Raw genomic sequence first — 18,538 nt, forward strand, 5'->3', positions numbered from 1 at the left:
TGACATTTCATAAATAATGCTGTAATGGGTTTTTTAAAGTTGTACATGGAATTTCTTAGTGTGCGCTAAAATAGTTACCGTTTTACTGCAATGCAGTTAAATTTCTAATCAGGAGCAGCTATTGACAATATCACACCAATATTTGGAGGTACATCATAGCAAGCTAACTACACAACTCAACTCGGTACGAAAGTAGAATTGTGCTTTAAGCCCTGATTTATAATTAATTTTGCAATGGTGTCTTGTGGGGAGAATACCCAATCTGTCAAAATTGTGAGCTTGTAGGTTGGCCATTTCCCATTTTTTTTAAATGTTTTTTTCCCCACCATACATGCCCAAAATTTAGATTAAAGTGATTTTAAAATCCAAGAGTTCAACAAATTAACACGCGTCACCGTTCCCCAATTCCATATTTTATTGTCATAGTAGTTTGCTTTAATAACATGTGAACACGCCCAGGCACACAGCCAGAACGCCATTAATGAGAAACCAAAAAAAAAAAACAATAAAATATAAATGGGTGGTAAAGTATAACCAGGATATCAACATTTTGGTTTCATCTGGTTAAACTGTTTCAAATTTTTTTTGCCGTTTACTTATTCCTAGCAAACTCCTGCTGGTCCACATCTGTGTAGAGATATAACGAAAGTTACCAACGTAACTACGGTTCTACAAATTCCCAATGACCACTAGAGGCGGAGTTTTAGGCACTGAATATAATACTGCACGCAGGATGTGCGGAGGCAGACATTCAGTGACTTAAACCCTATATACTTGAGTCCCCCAGAGGTCAATAGTAGGCCCCCTGATCCTTTTTGTCTACACTAGATATATTTGCCGAAAATAGCCGATCTACAAGCTCAGAACGCATCACAAACGCGACACGTTCTGAGCTTGTAGATCTATTTTCGCCAAATGCTGGCCCCAGAAAAGTGGATAAATCATCGCCTCTAGTAGTCAGCAGGGATTATATAGAATGTCTGCCACCTGTCATTTTCATCGATGAAAGCATAAAAAAAAGGAAATAATCATGAGTAGACTGGAATAGGTACATGGGGGGAGAGGGAGGGGGGGGGCTAACCCAAAAATGGCATAGCTGAGCTCTCAATATGAGAAAGCCGACTCGTGTGGACTTGATCTTGGTTTTTAATTATTTGCTTAAAAACAGGTTTTTCTTTTTCACAGAAGTGTTTTTTTAAGCCAGGCGGAGAGAGAGGGGTGGTGGGGTGCGGGGGGGGCGCGGCGAGGCGCTGGTTGCCGTGGTTTCCAACGAAGCAAGCCTCCGCCACCCTCCTCACATGGTCATGTGACCGGGGCTCCCATCCATCCATCCATCCATCCATCATGTGACGTGTTGGTCCTCTTCAGTCCCTCTCTGGAACCAACTTCAATACCTTACCGATGGCAATGGTTTTACCTGGAGACACAACACAAATATTCAACATGTGTAATATTGAACAAGGATTCATGCACATATAAAAATAAATGAAATTGCACAACTAAAACTTTTGGTCAGGCCAATTCGATTTGTAACAGAGCTCAGTTTCCGAAACAATGCATGTTAAGTTATTATAATGTACGTTTAGGTATTACTGTTCTACATACAGCCAAACAGTTGAAATATATAGACCATCAGGGTTTAATGGAAGATGCTTCCAAACCTGTATTCTATTGCTAGTTGTAACAATTCAAATACTGTTTAATCTTAAAATATGTAACATTACTGTACCACTCACATGGTGCAGAGCAGAAGTGTTAAGAGTTATAAGCAAAGTGAAAGACATGCTGGCCTCTATGGACATTCTATATACAAGTACGAAAGTAGAGCCCGACTGACGCCGATGTCCTAGCCCACCCATAACCGAAGTTTTGACACACATGTTGTCAAAAAGTGCACAATCTAGTCTAACCAATTTGAAAAATTTAAAATAGCCAATCTGCATGCTCACGTGAGCTGGTCGATCTGCTGGTTTTGAAAATATTTTTGCCTATAATGATATGTCTGAAATAGGCTGAAAGCAGGACACATTGGATGCATAAATTGCAATTTTGCCTTCAGAAAAGCTGATATCAATATAACACAAGTTAAGTCTTTGGTTCCTTAACTTTGTCTCAGTAATAAACAAAATAAAAAATAGCAGCAATAATTAACAGTAACAAAGATTTTTTTTTTTACTGGATTTGGCTCCATTACACTCAGAGTTAAAGGGACACAGTGTCCATCCCATAGATAAAAATGTTATCAAAGGGGGGTCTGTAGTTTAATGGAAATCAAACTGGGGGTCCTTGAAATTTAAAATCTTGAGAACCAGTGTTCTACGTTGGCCGTACCTTCGTCCCGTAGGGTGAAGCGTCCCATCTGGGGGAATTCTTTGAAGGTTTCAAGGCAGATGGTTCCTGCGGTGCGTAGACGAGCGATGCACACCTGGTCCTGTTTGACAAACCGCGGTCGCGTCTTGCTCTTCTCCCCCGACTTCTTGTCCACCATACAGATTAAGGCCTTTGGAAGAGTAGAACAGACCAGGGTTGTTTAACTAATGAAAACTAGAATTGGAAAAACATTTTAGTTAACTGAAATAAAAGCTATGATTAGGCTTTACAAAAGGGGTATTCATCTAGATTAGAAAGAGGGACAAAATTGTTAAATTAATTGAGGACGGGGCCACAGGGCTATGTATACAAAAAAAATAACCAAATGTTAATGGTTAACCGTTTAACCGGTAACTAGAGATGGTCCGATTGATCGGCCAAGGATCGGATCGGCCCGATTGAATGTAAAGAATGTGATCGGGACATTCCGATCACAGGTAAATTTACCGAGCTGATCGCCTTTGTATGGAATTGTATTCTCTCTCGGTAAAACACCGTTGTATGGAGAAGTATTATCTATGGGTCCGGGACCCTCCTCAGAGTTACTACAGGGGGGTCTCCAAATCATTGGGTGATAGGACCTTTTTCTAAGGGTGTCACGATACTCGATACGTACCAAAAATTACTTTCGATACAGTGTATCGTAATCAAAAGCCGTATCGCGATTCAAGGGTTAATTAAAAAAAAAAATACTCCCACGCATGCGCACATCCTATTGCACGTCCGGATAAAGCCATGCTCGAGCCGCTGTTATTGTTTTTCCGTGCATCGCGCATGCGTGCATACGACGGGGGAGGAAAAAAAAAAAGACAGGACAAACCCACACACACCACAGAGGAGTTTGGAGGAGACAGAGAGAGAGACAGCTGTAGTCTGTACTTTACATTTCACCATGGCCACTGCTGAAGCCAGCGATGGTAATGATGATAATACACAAACGGAAGAATTGGAAAACCCTCCCGCTTCCTTTAAGTCAAAAGTCTGGCAATATTTTGGCTTCCCAGTGAATTATGAGGGCACCCGACGCGTTGTTGACAAAACGGCTACCGTTTGTCAATTATGCTCCACACGCGTATGGCTTAGCTCAGGGGTCTTCAACGTTTTCAGCCCAAGGACCCCCTAGTTGAGAGAGAGATGAAGCAGGGACCCCCTCTATATTGTATAAAATTGTGTTTCAGATGAAACTTTTTTTGTTTACTTGGTCTTGGTCTCTTTTTCCCCTCTATAGATGGGTTTCCTGTTTGTAAACATGAGAGGATGATGCGCGCGCAGTGGAGGGTTGAGCAGTAGAGGGCGCTATTACCCGCAGCAGCTCTAGTCAAATGTACATTCATAAAAGAAATGGTCTTCACCGGGTTTAATGAAAGTAGATTAAATGATGCAGTTTGTAATATCTTCTTTACTCAATAAAAATGATTTGTCGGAAGTTGGATCTGTTTGTATATAATAGCAGCATTATGCCTATAATAGCAGCATTATGCCTATCTAAATCCCGAAAATAACAACAGAGTGAACGGCGCTTCCGGTTCGTTCTACCCCACGCATGCGCAGATTGCGCACTCTGCTCTGTGATGACGTCGTGCGGAAACCCATCTATACCTCTTTGCCAAAAATAGCCGATCTACAAGCTCACAACGCCTCGCAGCTGTGAGCTTGTAGATCTGCTATCTTTGGCTAAAGTTCACCTCAGAAAAGGGATGGGGTTAAGGTAAAAAAAATAATCATATCACACAAAGAATTGGCGGACCCCCTGTAGTAACTCTGAGGGTCCCGGACCCCCTGTTGAAGACCCCTGGCTTAGCTTATTATTCAATTTTTTTGAATTTGTTAAAGCTCTTACCTGTTCAAACAATGTGAACATACTTTAAGTTTAACTCTTCCAGTGCCATGCTTATTTATGGAATTTTGGTTCTGAGAGCCACAACCAAAATTAATTGTAAAAAAAAAGTGCCTTTTTCAGTAAAAAGTTAAACAAGAAGTGAATGGAGCAGCAAATCATCATATCTTGGGTTCTGAACATGTTTTTCCAAAAAAAAAATATTATTATTTTTATTTTTTTTATGACGTCTTTTCATGACGTCTTGGCGCTCAGGGCGTCAGGCCTCGTGACGTCTTAGACGTCATGTGGCACTGAATGAGTTAAGAACATGTAGCCAAATAACAGTTGTCTTTGGATCCTTTTTTCTTACATGTTCAACTTTGTATTTAGATTTTGTTTAGTTATAGAGCTTCACAAGTTGTTGTTGTTAACTCATCTTAAATAATCTGAAAATGACAGTTGTTGTAAGGGCATAAAACCCTTTTTGTTATTCTCATTTGATATTATTCAAATAAAAGGGACTTATTGAGAAACATGTGTTTTTCTTTACAAATCAAGACAATAGCCTAAATTAATAATCATATAACCCTCAAAGCTGAAAAAAGGACGTTTTAAAAATATACATCGTATCGAAAATCGAATCGTGGATTAGGCGTATCGTGACACCCCTGCCTTTTTCTTTTATTTACATTAACCACTTGAACCCTAATATCCCTATATTCTGAGGAGACTTTAGAAGAGGTAGAGTGTAGAGGGAAAAGAGCAGACCAAGTACAGAGCCTAGGGTCAACTTTACTAAGTACTGAGAGTTTAAATGTCTGATAAATACACTGATCTCAGTGCTGTCAAACAAGTCTATCAAGCCATCTATGGAAACTATGAAAAGGTTCTATCTGCAACACAAATACAATATTTATACAATATACTGTCCCTGCTTCATCTCTCCTTCAGCTAAGGGGTCCTTGACCTGAAAACCCTTGGAGGCCCTCTATGTCCCTCTCCCTCAGGCTAAATTTAAATGACAACTTAAAAGGACAACTTTGTTTTCCATCCTGAATGACACGTCTAATATTATTGCATTTTGTTAGGTGCAATAACTGCAAGCCAATGTTCAGAGGCATGGTCAGTATTTGTCTTAATTTCTTAGTTTTGAGACATATTGTCTTTTAATGCTACACAATAAATGAATAAAAACAAATTCTACATACATAAATAATTATTTGTTTTAATTAAAAAAAATAGAAATGGCCTCCCACATGATCGGATCGGCGATTTGACTTTGGTGATCGGCCCCAAAAAACCCGATCGGACCATCTCTACCGGTAAATGTTAAGAAATGTCGAACCAGTTAAACCAACTGTTAAATGGTTAATATTTATTTGTCATTTAATCCCCCAACCTAAAGGGGTGCCTGGAGGCAGATGCACAGCCACCACGTAAGACTACAATTCTGCCTTAAGTTAAACGCAGGGAAATAAAGTACCATGCGCACTTCAAGAAGTTGACAAGCTGACACAGACCTGAAGGCTGTGGGATTTCCTTTTCAAAACGTTGTTTCACAGAATAACACCATGTTTTGCAGTAAAACTATGATCTGAATTAATTTTTTTCTTCAATCAAAAATCTTGCAGTTTGATAACTGAGGCAATACATTTCCTACCAGACAGAGTGGAGGATCGTCCCCAAATATTCTGGAATACAGCTGCTTCCAATAAATAATTAGGCTACATTGCACAAAAGCAGGTCAAATCAGTTAAGCATGTCACTCCTCCAGCGCACATTGGGACTGTGAAATTAATTGATAACAAGACTATAATTATTTTCCCCAAATTATCATCAACATTGACCATCATCTTCAGTTTAAAAGTACATAAACAAGTGGAGTAAGTTCTCACATTGTTTCAGAGGACATGTAGACACTAATAACAAATACAATATAAATACTGACCCATAAAGATGAATGCCACTTATGTCAATAGTCATATTCTTGTCATCTGGACTTTACCAACCAAGTGTAGCCTGCCTAGTTATTAACAGCTTTAACAAAATATATATAAGCCAGAGAGGGTTGCTTGTAAAAAAAAAAAAGCTTTGGCTTTGATGCCATCTTAGAATAGATGTAGACCTATTTGACAGTGCAGAAACATAATTGCCTTGACATAAACGAGCGTCAACGAGCATCAGCTGGACACAGACACACACCTCCCCTCTGCAATGCTCTTAAGTGACTGCAGTCTGTCTCATTTCTTTCCAAAAGCTCTTGATGGAATATGATAAAGGATTACTGTGATTATGGTAAACTCACATTTCATATCGCACACACCATACCATAACTTTCACTAAACCCCCCAAAAAACATTTTAGAACAAAAGAAATTGGAAAATGTTTTCGTTCAACGATAAATTACTCCAGGGGCCACAAATAAGGTCCTCTGGGGCCGCCAGTTGAATATCTAGGCTTTACAAACTCCAGGGGGACTCCGGTCAACTAAGTGGTTAATCACATCTGGATGAGAAAACATCCTGTGATTTGGTTTAACAGCGTCTTTCTGTCAAATTGTGAAAACATACAGTTTGATATCCCCAACACTTTTGTGCATTAACCTTGAATCTTTTATGTTTGTTTTTGATAAATAAATGCCCTATTTTATTATTCGTATGACAGTATTGTGCAAAAGTAGAGAAAATAGCCGATCAACGACGATCAATGACTATTTTTGTTGTGTGTTATAATAACATTCCCAAATTAAGTACAATAGGTTTAAAGTTTAATTTTTTCCATTTCCTGAAAAGTAATGATTTTGGACATTCAAGTTCCTAGGTAGAGAAAAAGAACATCCACACTATTCCAAATGCATCTGTACATTCAGCACCTGTTCCGTGTGAAGCCATACACTGATAAATGCTTCTTCCAACATAACTTACCGTGATCTGCACTTCTTCAATGCAGGTGTGGATATGAAGCACTGCGTTGTAACCAGGACAGATGATGGACTTGTGTTCAATGATGACAATCTTAGAAAGCAAAAAAACACAAATAGAACATCACTCAATGGAACAAGGCTGTCTCTTCACTTTGTGATGTCACTGATTATCTAAAATAGTTATTTTCCAAACAGACAAAGTTACAATTTGATGGAGAGCATATTGAAACCGATAAGCCACTGGTTCTCAACCTGAGGCCTGGGAAACACCAGGGGCCGTGTTTTTAGTCCCTGAAAATTGTCTTTTTGGAAAACTCTGACCAGGGTGAAGATATTTAAAAATGCAGTTTTTGTGTTATAAATAGTTTTTCTTCCATGTCAGTGTGCGCCAGAGGTTTTTGACATCATCTATGTGCGCCGTTGTCTCTTTTCTTTACATCAGGACTACATTATATTCAGTGCAATAGCCGCAAGGGCGTAACCTTGTTCTAACCCTGCAAAGGGTAACTCAGTAGAATTGTAATGATGATGAACGGTTGTGATAAAATAGAACAGCTGAAACAGAATTCACTGTGAATGGGTACATTGATGTCCGTGTATGCCATGTCTGGACTATGAATTGGTCAACATTTGTTGAACAGGTAGGCCAAATCCCTTTAATCACCTTGTTTGTTTGCTGGAATTAACTGAGGTAAGTGATAACACAATATGTAGGTGCCTGGGCATCATGAATAAATGATAACAATGTGTAGGTACCTGGGCATCGAAGGTGCGTCCTGAGTGGCAGAGATTCTCAGCGTTACACAGGATGAAGCCCGGTAGGATCTCCTCTTCCTCGATGCCCTTCAGTCGCAGCTTGAGGTTCTCTCCAGGTTCAGCGTCCTCCGTCTCCACATCATCTGACAGCAGACTGAGCACCTCCACCACATGCTGCATGAGGAGAAACCATCAACACACTATTAGGAATTTGACACCATCATGTCATGTCAGTATAAATTAAGCTTCCGTGCTCTGTGTGCACTCCTTCTACAGTACACAATTGTTTAACCACTTGAACCCTAGTCCCTCAATTATGCACAGTAGGGGTGTGCCGATACACTAATTTCATATGATATTGGGCTCACAACTTCGATACGCACTTTTTTATTATGAAAATATATGGGGGAGAAAAAAAGCAAATGCAAACAAATAATTCTGTTTTTGCATTATTCAGACATGCAAACTTGTAGCTTTTCAGCTACAATAGCCGTTTTGAATCCAAATAGGGCAATAGTGTGACACCTTACCCGAAAAAAAAAACAACATGTTGTCACCCTTTTCACCTCGGGGCTGTTTGCATGCCTGATTATTATTATTTCCAAAACGATACATATCGTCACGAAAACGTATCGCGATATATCGCGGGACGATATATCGGCACAGCCCTAATGCACAGGCAAAATGGGAACATGCCCAGGGCCCTGGAGCCAATGGTGGTCCTTGGCCTTAAGATGTATTAATTAATCAACATGGAGAAACATATGCTTAGCTGGTAGGCATAACGTAAACTGATGAACCAATTCATTTAGACCTAAAGGACTGAACATTCCTCCATTTACACTTCTAAGAAACAATTCTCGATTGTGGATCACTGACAACATATCCCTATGTAGGCCTAAACTCCATGGTGAGTTTGTGTCCAGGACCTGTGGTCATTGTGGTTAATCCATCCATGGTGTCCCTATTCTGGAGCCAACATTTGGTGAAAATAGCCGATCTACAAACTCACGCGTCACAACGCAACATCTGCTTGTAGATCTGCTATTTTCAGCAAACGACACAGGCGTATGACCGAATGCAAATACCGGTACACTCAAAAGTGTAGTGTCCTATGAGGCTCTTACCCTGTTAGGCATCATGATGAGCTGCTGTGCTTTGCATATGGAGCCCGACTCCAGTTTACCCAGTATTACAGTCCCCATATCCTACAGAGAAATGAACATACAAACAAACTGTTAACTGTCAAACAAACATATTACCGGTAAACATGTTGACAAATACTAATCTACAAGCTCTACTAAGGTCTGGTATTTTTTAAATGGGGCTAAAGTCATACTGCGTAATATTAATTTGAGTGTTTTTGGAAACACCTGCTACAACTGCAAGTCCCAGATTCAGATCAAAATAAAACCACGGAAGTACCAGACCATAACGAATGCTGCAGGGACTTTTGTTGAGGATACTTTGGAAAGCAACAAGTTGTCAGAAATAGCTGTTGAGGATACTTTGGAAAGCAACAAGTTGTCAGAAATAGTAGTATGTTAAAATACATTATAAAGAAATGGCATTTTGGCACGAGAGTCTGGAGCTCACACTCAAAGTTGTGTTTACTTGTTTACTTGTCAAAAACCCCATTTATGTGGAATGGTTAAAATATACCACAGTGAAAGGTTATATCAAAGATGCAGGTCACATTGTTCAACTGATTCAATGGCTTGCATTACTTTAACACAAAGGAGAAGCAGATCCCAACAGACTCATTGCATAAAGGTTCTTTGATATAAAATTGTATTAATCAAAACAGCAGTGTGCCAATTCCAATCCAAGCAGGGGGTAATTCTTACCTTGTATTTGTCTACGATGGGTAATCTAACAGGGCCGTCACTTGATCTGTTGAAATTTGGCAAGCTGTCCAGGTGTGAAATGAATGGTAACCCTCTGTAATTACAACAAATGGAGTCATGAGGAAAAATAACAAAACTTCGCAGATGGAGGGGATTCATCGATTTTGCCCAATATTTAAAGAGGGTGTGATTTTGATTTTAAAGAGGGGGGGTGGGGGACTTTTGTAGCACAAAACACAGCTGATTTCACCTCAACTCAGAATGCCACTGCAGGCCAAGAAATAAAAGGTGATATAATAGTGAAATGTTTTCAGACTTACGTGTACCACGTGCACAGGTCCTCTACTGGTTCCTTGAGGTTGGCTCCAGTCAGACCAGAGCAGGGCATGAAGTAAATGTCTTTCTTGGGGTTGAAGCCCACCTTTTTTAAAAATGGCACTAACTTCTCCTTGCACTCCTCGTATCTGCACAAGGTTGGACAGAGTAACACTGGTCAGTGCCTGAGACACACTTGAACAAATGAAGTTTGATATGCATTAACAGACAACCCGCTTTTTGATGTGATTTTTTATCCCCCCAGGCCGAAGGATTATGCTTTCCCTCCTAGTCTATTAGTCTGTATGTCTGTGAACAGCTTATTTTGGGCACCACTGGACTGATCACCTGAAACTAAGCCCACACACCCCGAGTAGGCCAAGGAAGAACCTCCACCCAATTATTTCAAATTGGCCTGTTATAGCGCCACCATGAGGCAATTATTTAAAAAAATACAAAAACACTTTCCACTACTCCTTAAGACTTTGTCCATAAACTGCGCTCCAAGGAACACACTTTTCTGGTTTATCTCTGGGACACCAAACTACACTGTAAAATCCTCAGTGTTAAAAGTGTACAAATGGAGGTCCATTTTACAAAAGGGTCCATTTTGTTCCCAACTATTAATCATTTAGCTAGGGGCCCGTGGAAGTCATTCAAGGACCCTTGGGGATCCCCAGACCCCATGTTGAGAACCAGTCATCTACGGTACATGTCGTCTGTCATGAAATACGTCACCTCTCAAGGCTCCAGTTGACTGTGGGGTCATCCATTTTGTTGACCAGGACTATGAGGTGCTTGACGCCGGCTGTTTTGGCCAGCATGGCGTGCTCCCGCGTCTGACCGCCCTTCTCAAAGCCCGTCTCAAACTCCCCTTTCCTGGCCGAGATCACCTGGGGGGGATCATTAAGAAAATTGTTATGTCTTCACAATGTTTCTGGTGGAATGAGGGATACAGGACTGCTGTAAATGATGGCTGGGGACTATGTGTTTGTAATCAATGTTTGATTATTCAAAGATGCAATTAAAAGGTCCTGTTAAATTTTGTTTTGTTATAATAAGTTAATATTTCAATATTCCCCTGGTAATCATTGATATTGTGCGTTTGTTCAGTAACAGTGGTCTCCCTGTGTTTGTAGCTCTTTAGTAAACAGAAAAAAATACATTTTCAGGTTGAGATACCAATTTAATCTAATCAGAACTCATACAGGATAAACAAGTGAAATTGAAAGTGATGAAACAAAAAATTAGCTGAAGAAATTGGAGCTGGATTATAATATTTAAACTGATAATTGGACAGAAAATGTGTAATCCACCTGAAACTGTATTTTTTGTTTACTAAAGAACTGGAGAGACAGGGAGACCCCTGTTACAGAACAAACACTCTATAGCAATGATTGCCATCACAATATAGAGCTTTGACCATTTTAACACATTGAGTGCCAAAAACGGCCCTGGCTGTTTTTCATAATCCAACCATTGAGTGCCAAAAATATATATATTATTTTTTCCTTCACAGCACCAAGAGATATAATTTTTCGAAGATTTAGACTCCTATCCACTTCCTGGTTAACTTATTACTTTAAAAGCCTGTATCACGGCTCATGTGTACTTTTTTTTTTAATATGTATTTTTGACTATTTTCAACTGGCTGCAACTATGGAAGAGATTACCGAATGTTTTTGGGGTTTTTTTCACGATTCTTCGAGACCCCTGTGTGTGTAATGATGGGATCATTGTGAGGAAGGTGATCACAGAAAATATTTTGTGACTACTTGCAAAAGGTAGAAAAATGGTTAAAAACGCTGGCACTGGCTGTACCCTGTTTTAAAAAACCTCTGGCACTCAATGCGTTAACAAAAAACATACTAAAACTAACTAAAAATACCACACCACCTACAACAGCAAACCTGACATTCTTGTTTTGGGCATGTAGTTATAGCCGGATATTCTAAAAAAAATAGCCTTTATGCTTAATATTTACATAAGGTGTGGCACATAACAATACATACAATATGTAAGTGGTTAAAGTAGACGTGTAAAACATGTTTATGCAATGAACATGTCAAAATGGACCGGAGAAACATGCAATTCAGTGGCAATCTCCACTATACTGCTCTTTCAAATATTGTGGCGTTTTTGCATTGACCTAAAACTATTATTTCAGTGTAACCTTGTGTAAAGTAGATTGACATAACAAGTTTAACTTCAGAAAGGAGTCGAAACCTCTTATCTCCATATTTCAACTTTATCATTTTTTATTCAAAGAAAATAAACAAATGACTGCCCTAATTCCTCTTAATACAGTGTCACACAAAAGTGGCAAATTCGCAGATCTACAAGCTTACCATGTGTCACATTGTGGCACGTGGTGAGCTTGTAAGTGAAGGTGATTCAGTCTGTCTGTGGGTTTTATAAATATTGAACCAATGAAAAGTATTAACGAGAGCTTGTGCCTACATAATAACTACATTGGATCCATAGGAACACAGGTTCTCTTTTTTTGTTTTTACATTTCTTGAAAAGTAACAGTTTTGGACACGTTTCCACCCGACAGCAACGATATACATCTATGCAGAGGACTTCCTAAAGTTGCATACATAAAGAACTCACCAACACAGCCAGGTCGGCTTGCGACGCTCCTCCTATCATGTTAGGTACAAAACTTTTGTGACCTGGAGCATCGAGGATGGTAAAGTGCTTTTTCTCTGTCTCAAAGTATGCCCGGCCAACCTCCACAGTCTTTCCTTTGTCTCTCTCCTCTTGGTTTGTGTCCAGAGCCCAGGACAAATACCTACAAACGTAGACAAAGTTAAGAGATGACTGATTTGATCATTTTATACTCTATTTTTTTTTCTTCATTTTTTTGGAAATAGCAGATCTATCATGTAGTAATTGTGACAGGCCTAGACAGTCGCTACATGTTCACAGTAGTGCTACAGTATTTGCTAATGTGACACAAAGCAACTATGAAAGCATAAGTCAAGTCAAATTGTATTATAGCCCAATATCACAAAACATGTCCCAAAGGGCTGTACACAAAAACAAGCAGTAATAAAACAGTAATAAAAACAAGCACTGCAATGTACACATGTGTACAAATTACACGTGTTGGTAATTTAACACATTGTGTGCCAAAAACGGTCCGGACCGTTTTTGAGAAACCATGCGTCATGTGCCATAAACGGTCCAGACCGTTTTTTGCCAATTTTTTTTTTTATACGTGGGGCCCACGTGGGGCGCTCTAACGAAACTTTGGGATCATCCAAGGAGTCTCTGAGAAGGAGAGGCCGGGTGTGGATACATGTCAAAAATCCTTTCGGTCGGCCGCTCCAATGTTAACTCCTTGACTAAAAGCTTAATATCTCCCATTTATTTTTAACGTGGTGGAAGTGAGCCGTTTTCGATCGCCGATCACTCTGCAATGGAGGATCGCGTTAGAAATATTATTGTTCCAGGCGTTAGTCGGGACCCTCCGCCGTCTTGCACACAAGCTTTGTTTACATGCACTTCCGCGTCAGGACTTCTACAGCACGAAACGTATCAACGTAAGTGGATGGAAGATATGCAGGCACTGAACGTACAGTATTTTAATAAACCTCTGGCACACAATGTGTTAAAAATAAAGAGCAATGAGTTGGATGACGTAATGTAGTGCTTAGTTCAGACTAGATGATGTCAAAGGCTGATGCACAAAGGTGTGTTTTTTAATTTATTAGTTTACAACAGCTGGAAAAGTTAAGGAGGCCACTAGTGATGAGCGGGCCGACCCGTAACCCACGGGTCCTGCGGGTCAACCCGCGGCGCGGGTGGTCGAGTCAGGATTTCAGGCAATTATGCGGGCTACAGGTGAGCGGGTCAGCCGCTCTCACGCAAAAATAAATATATATATATATTTTGAACAACATGCTTGTTTATTTAGCCCATGACAATGTTGTGCTACTGTAGACATTTAAAGCAAATTTGGGTACTTAAAAGAGCCCTATATAAATCTGAGCTATTATGATGATGATTATCTTTTTTTCCCACCGCGGGGCGGGTTGAGCCATAGATTTATATATGGGTTCGCGGGGCGAGTTGAGGCGGGTTGGGTTCCGTGGCGGGGCGGGGTGGGTCATGAAAAAACCCGACCCGCACATCACTAGAGGCCACTGTCCCCCCCCCGAATGTGCCTTGGTTTGTAAATATTTTAACTATCTACCACTGTCCTGTGGCTCTCTCTTATGGAGAGTTTACATAATACCAATTTTGCTGGAAGTTCGAAGCATCCCCATTTTCCAAACAGACATTTATTTATAAAACAGAGTGAGCCTCACATCTTTTTGGCAGGTGAGTCAAACCCAAACAAGGTGACTTTATTTTCGTAAGAAACAAACAAATCAGTGGAAAAAAGATTGGAGTGGACATACTTATGTGGCCTACTGTCAGTGTGCATGCAAAGTTTCGCGTTCATCAGTCCAGCGAATTGTGAGGTTAGAGCCAGAACCACACACACTGTTAGTCTCTAATATAAAGCAGGATAATTTACACCAAGGTGTGTGTATAATGTAAAATAATAAACAGAGTTAGCAAACGGTCATTGTGCCGTTTTGTACACAAGCACCAACGGTTGTAGATGTCTGTGGACGTAGAGCTGGACTCACCAGGTTTCCCTGTTCTTCTCCTTGGCCTCCCTCTCATACTTCTCCAGAGTCCTCTTCTCCACCATGCCTGTTAGATACCTGCAGGGTCATTTGTGAAATGGCATAAAATAACCCCAAACACTGTTGTTCCGTTTCCTAAACGGGGATAAAAGTGTCTCTAAGATAAACTAAAAATGCCATTTTTTGGAGATGTGTTCTCACTGACTAGAAGATGGTGTTTAGTTTATTCAATGTGAATGTGTGTGCCAATCCATATGCTTCATTTTGTATTAGGCTGTGTCACACACAAGACATTGAAAGCTGCTGTTAGGCTTTTGAATTAATGTTTGCTGCTCAGTGCTTTGGATACATCAATAAGGACAGGAGACATAGTAGCCTACTACTGTACATATGACACAGAATGCTCAGCCACACCAAGAATAACATTTTAAAAAAGTGTGTTTGAAATTACCAAGCCTGCCTACACAGAGTAGACAGAAATGGTGCCATCTTATAATGAGCATTAGTGAGCGCTTATTATAATTGGCGCTCACTAATGAAGACGTTCATGGGTCGTTCACTATGAAGACAGGAATAGGAGAAGTGCTCCTTTAAACACTTGCTATTTTATACTTTTTGTCATGTGTCAAAAATAGCAAATGTACAAGCTCACAACACGGTGTGCATTGTGAGCTTGTAGATCTGCTATTTTTGCATATAAAATGTGCTCTAGTCTAGAAATGGAACTCCAATAAAAGGACATATGGACTTGTGTACTCACATGATCTGTCCTCCAATTGTGGACTTGCCAGCGTCTGGAGGTGAAGGCAAATAGAGAGGAATTAACTAAAACACCAGTAAGAATGGAACAAGCCGCATCACAAGCTCTCTATTGAAAATGTATCAAATCTGTTGACTTGACGTACGTCAACGCATTTGGTGTGATGGTAGCATACGTTTAAATCAGGCTATAGTGGACAATAAGTTGGGTCTGGGGACCACGCCAGGATTCCAAATGGTCCCTTAACGCAGTGGTTCTCAACCTTTTCAGGCTGCGACCCGCCAAAATAATCACATTTGAACTGGGGATCCCCCGTACATGGAATTGTAGGAGTTGAGGCATTGTGAATTGACCTGAATATGAAGCGATATGCAATAGCCCCAGAGAGAAAACACTCCCATTGACTAACATTGTAACGTAGCAACATTTATTACCAATTCCAACTAATCGTTTATTTGGAATCTGTTGCCGTTTGCTCACAGTAGTAACTCTAGTGTGTCATAACTCTTTCAATGCATGTACGGGGATATGAAACATCTGAAGCGTTAACGTAAAATATAACTTTAGTTTATAAAGACATCATATGGGGCCATCTTACATCGTTAAAGACAAATACTCATAATTTACAGGAAAATTCAACAGCGGCGCTCAACTTTCAGCAGCGGTGACGCACCACTGTTGCATGCATAGAGGGGAAACACTGGGGTCCGTAGCCTATTGCATATCAAACTGGGGGTCCTTGAAATTAAAAGTGTCGAGAAGCAGTGGGATAAGATAAGTCACTCACCTACGTGTCCTATGAACACCACGTTGACGTGCTCCTTCTTGGGAGTGTCTGGTGGGATGGCCGCCACCTTGGGGATGATTGGCACTTCCTCCTCGTCCTCCATCACCTCCAGGGACGTCACCATGTCGTCCGTGGTCACCTCCGCCGTGCCCGGCACCCCGTCTCCACCAAACCCGCCTCCGGGCTCCGCCTCATTTGGCTCTGTCCCTTTCTGGTCCCACGTCTCCTCTGTGCTCATCTCGGCGTCGCCGTTCTCCACCGGTGCTGGAAAAGCAGGGTGACACAATTTACAATTTAGAGTTACTACAGGGGGGTCCGCCAAATCATTGTGTGATTGGAAATTCTTCTTTACATTAACCACTTGAACCCTACCATCCCTATTCTGGGGGGAACGCAACCAGACCAGTATTGGTTGGGTAGCTTGTCAATCAAGAACGGGGGTGGGGAATGAATGCTATTGGTTGTGTATCTTGTCAATCAAATCATCCCGCCCCTCCTAGAGCATACTTTATCGTCAATTTTACAATAAAATGGGACCATTATTTCCCAAAACGCATATCATGATGATTGAAAGGAGACTTTAAACTAGTGACTGGAAGCATATATGACAATGTTTATTAAAGGTAAGAAAAAATCAAGTCTAAAGTTTGTCAAAAACCCATCCGCTTGCATTGAGATAAATTCTTTCTGACACCAGCAGGGGTAAAACAGCGAAACTACAGGCCATTCATATGTACTGTCACTTCTCTTCCTTATTCGAGTCAATTTCAATGCAGGAAGCTGGGCCCTTGGTGTAAACAAACAAAAACCTTAATTTACATAACACTGATGATGTTGCTCCCAAACAAGTCTATGAAGCCATCTATGAAATCTACAAAAATGTATTAATCTGCAACACAATATGTAGTGGGGGTCCCTGCTTCATCCTTCTCTCAGCTAAGGGGTCCTTGGCTTGAAAAACGTCGAAGACCCCTGATTTAGGCAGTTAGCAGACACTCTTATCCAGAGTGACTTACAATAAGTAAGGTAAACACATACATAGAAGGCAGAGACGGTGTAGTGCCTCAAACAACTAGGATTCACAGGTAAACCAGGAACCTAGCATCAGTCTAAACATCATACGATCAAAATAACATAAAATATGTAGATTGAAAATGAAACCGGTAAACCCAGTAATAACATGCTAAATAACTCACTAAATTACAATTGTGGTCAGGAAAAAAACAAGCCTACTAACAAAAACATGAGCGAATGACAAAGATATGTCTGTAAGGCAGCCTTGATTGACTCTAGGACATGATGCATAGGGCTGTCACTATCATGAAATTGTACTAGTTTTGCCATTTTAGAACAGATATAAAAAACCCACACACGTTTAAATATTTTAACTTTCACTTATAACTATTGAACCAAAAAGCATCAACAAGATCAAAGACAAAATAATAACTACATTGGATCACAGGTTCTTTCAATTTCCTGAAAAGTAACCATTTTGGACAAGAGGTTTCAACCCCACAGTGACAAAATGCTGAGCTGCTAGAAAAGGCAGCAGCAATGACCGACACTATGGATGAACTGAGCGTTGCACACACAGCCCAGACAAGGTGAAGGGGGGCCAACTGCCCAGTGATGCTGTGTAGGGAGAAGCGCGTCATCCAGAGAAAGGCAGCGCTATGACGCTATTCACTGGGGAACAGTACTTTACCCCACACTTGATGTGTGACGTGGGTAGTACGGGTACAGACGTCAAAAAGGTGACAAAGTAGGTGCAGCAGTATTTATGTATCCTAGCACATCAGTTTCACTCTGGACCACATATAAACGCTCAAATTCTTAAGTAAAAACCAGCCAAGACTAAGGTCCATTGTAGAGTTGTTTTACTTTGCTAATAGGCCCCAGCCGTTAGATGGCCTTTTTATCCTTCCTTCTTCATTGTAGAATGCGTAAAACTTTAAGTTGACGATTCATGTTTAGTCTCCAATTACTTAAAAGTCCTCTAATTAAAATGGTTAAGATTTAGCTTAAGAATGTGCCTTGGTTATTGATTCACAGGAACAACAATTTGCCAAGTTGCAGCGGTATTATTTATTTTGTATTAATTATTCAAATAACAATTGGCAGTCATAATTCTGTGCTCAGCTTATATGACCTGTAATTCAGTGACGATGGTGAAAGAAAAGAACAAAACATGCTCAGCAAATTAGTACCTTGCGTAAGGTATGATGACCATTGACCCACTGAGTTCTGTGAATGTACTTGTATGGCTACACTTTTCCCCCCATTTTATACTTTACACACTGAAAAATTGCCAATCTACA

The 18,538-nt window shown here is 40.4% G+C and overlaps 1 protein-coding gene across 1 annotated transcript in view; it reads right to left on the minus strand.

Annotated features, from left to right (window-relative positions):
• Positions 1 to 391: 391 nt before the first annotated feature.
• Positions 392 to 18,538, minus strand: part of gspt1l (G1 to S phase transition 1, like) — a 33,117-nt gene continuing 14,970 nt past the window's right edge. Inside the window, exons 3-14 of the mRNA XM_080447941.1 lie at positions 16,221 to 16,484; positions 15,434 to 15,467; positions 14,674 to 14,751; positions 12,644 to 12,824; positions 10,769 to 10,923; positions 10,036 to 10,179; positions 9,716 to 9,809; positions 8,996 to 9,076; positions 7,869 to 8,042; positions 7,114 to 7,203; positions 2,332 to 2,500; positions 392 to 1,417 (exon numbers count right to left, since the gene is read on the minus strand). Of these exons, the coding sequence (XP_080304067.1) occupies positions 1,365 to 1,417; positions 2,332 to 2,500; positions 7,114 to 7,203; positions 7,869 to 8,042; positions 8,996 to 9,076; positions 9,716 to 9,809; positions 10,036 to 10,179; positions 10,769 to 10,923; positions 12,644 to 12,824; positions 14,674 to 14,751; positions 15,434 to 15,467; positions 16,221 to 16,484 (1,517 nt within the window). The 3' untranslated portion in view covers positions 392 to 1,364. The remainder of the gene's footprint in view (positions 1,418 to 2,331; positions 2,501 to 7,113; positions 7,204 to 7,868; positions 8,043 to 8,995; positions 9,077 to 9,715; positions 9,810 to 10,035; positions 10,180 to 10,768; positions 10,924 to 12,643; positions 12,825 to 14,673; positions 14,752 to 15,433; positions 15,468 to 16,220; positions 16,485 to 18,538) is intronic.

This window comes from Gymnoscopelus braueri (genome assembly GCF_963280865.1).
Source record: "Gymnoscopelus braueri genome assembly, chromosome: 13".
NCBI classification, from domain to species: domain Eukaryota; kingdom Metazoa; phylum Chordata; class Actinopteri; order Myctophiformes; family Myctophidae; genus Gymnoscopelus; species Gymnoscopelus braueri.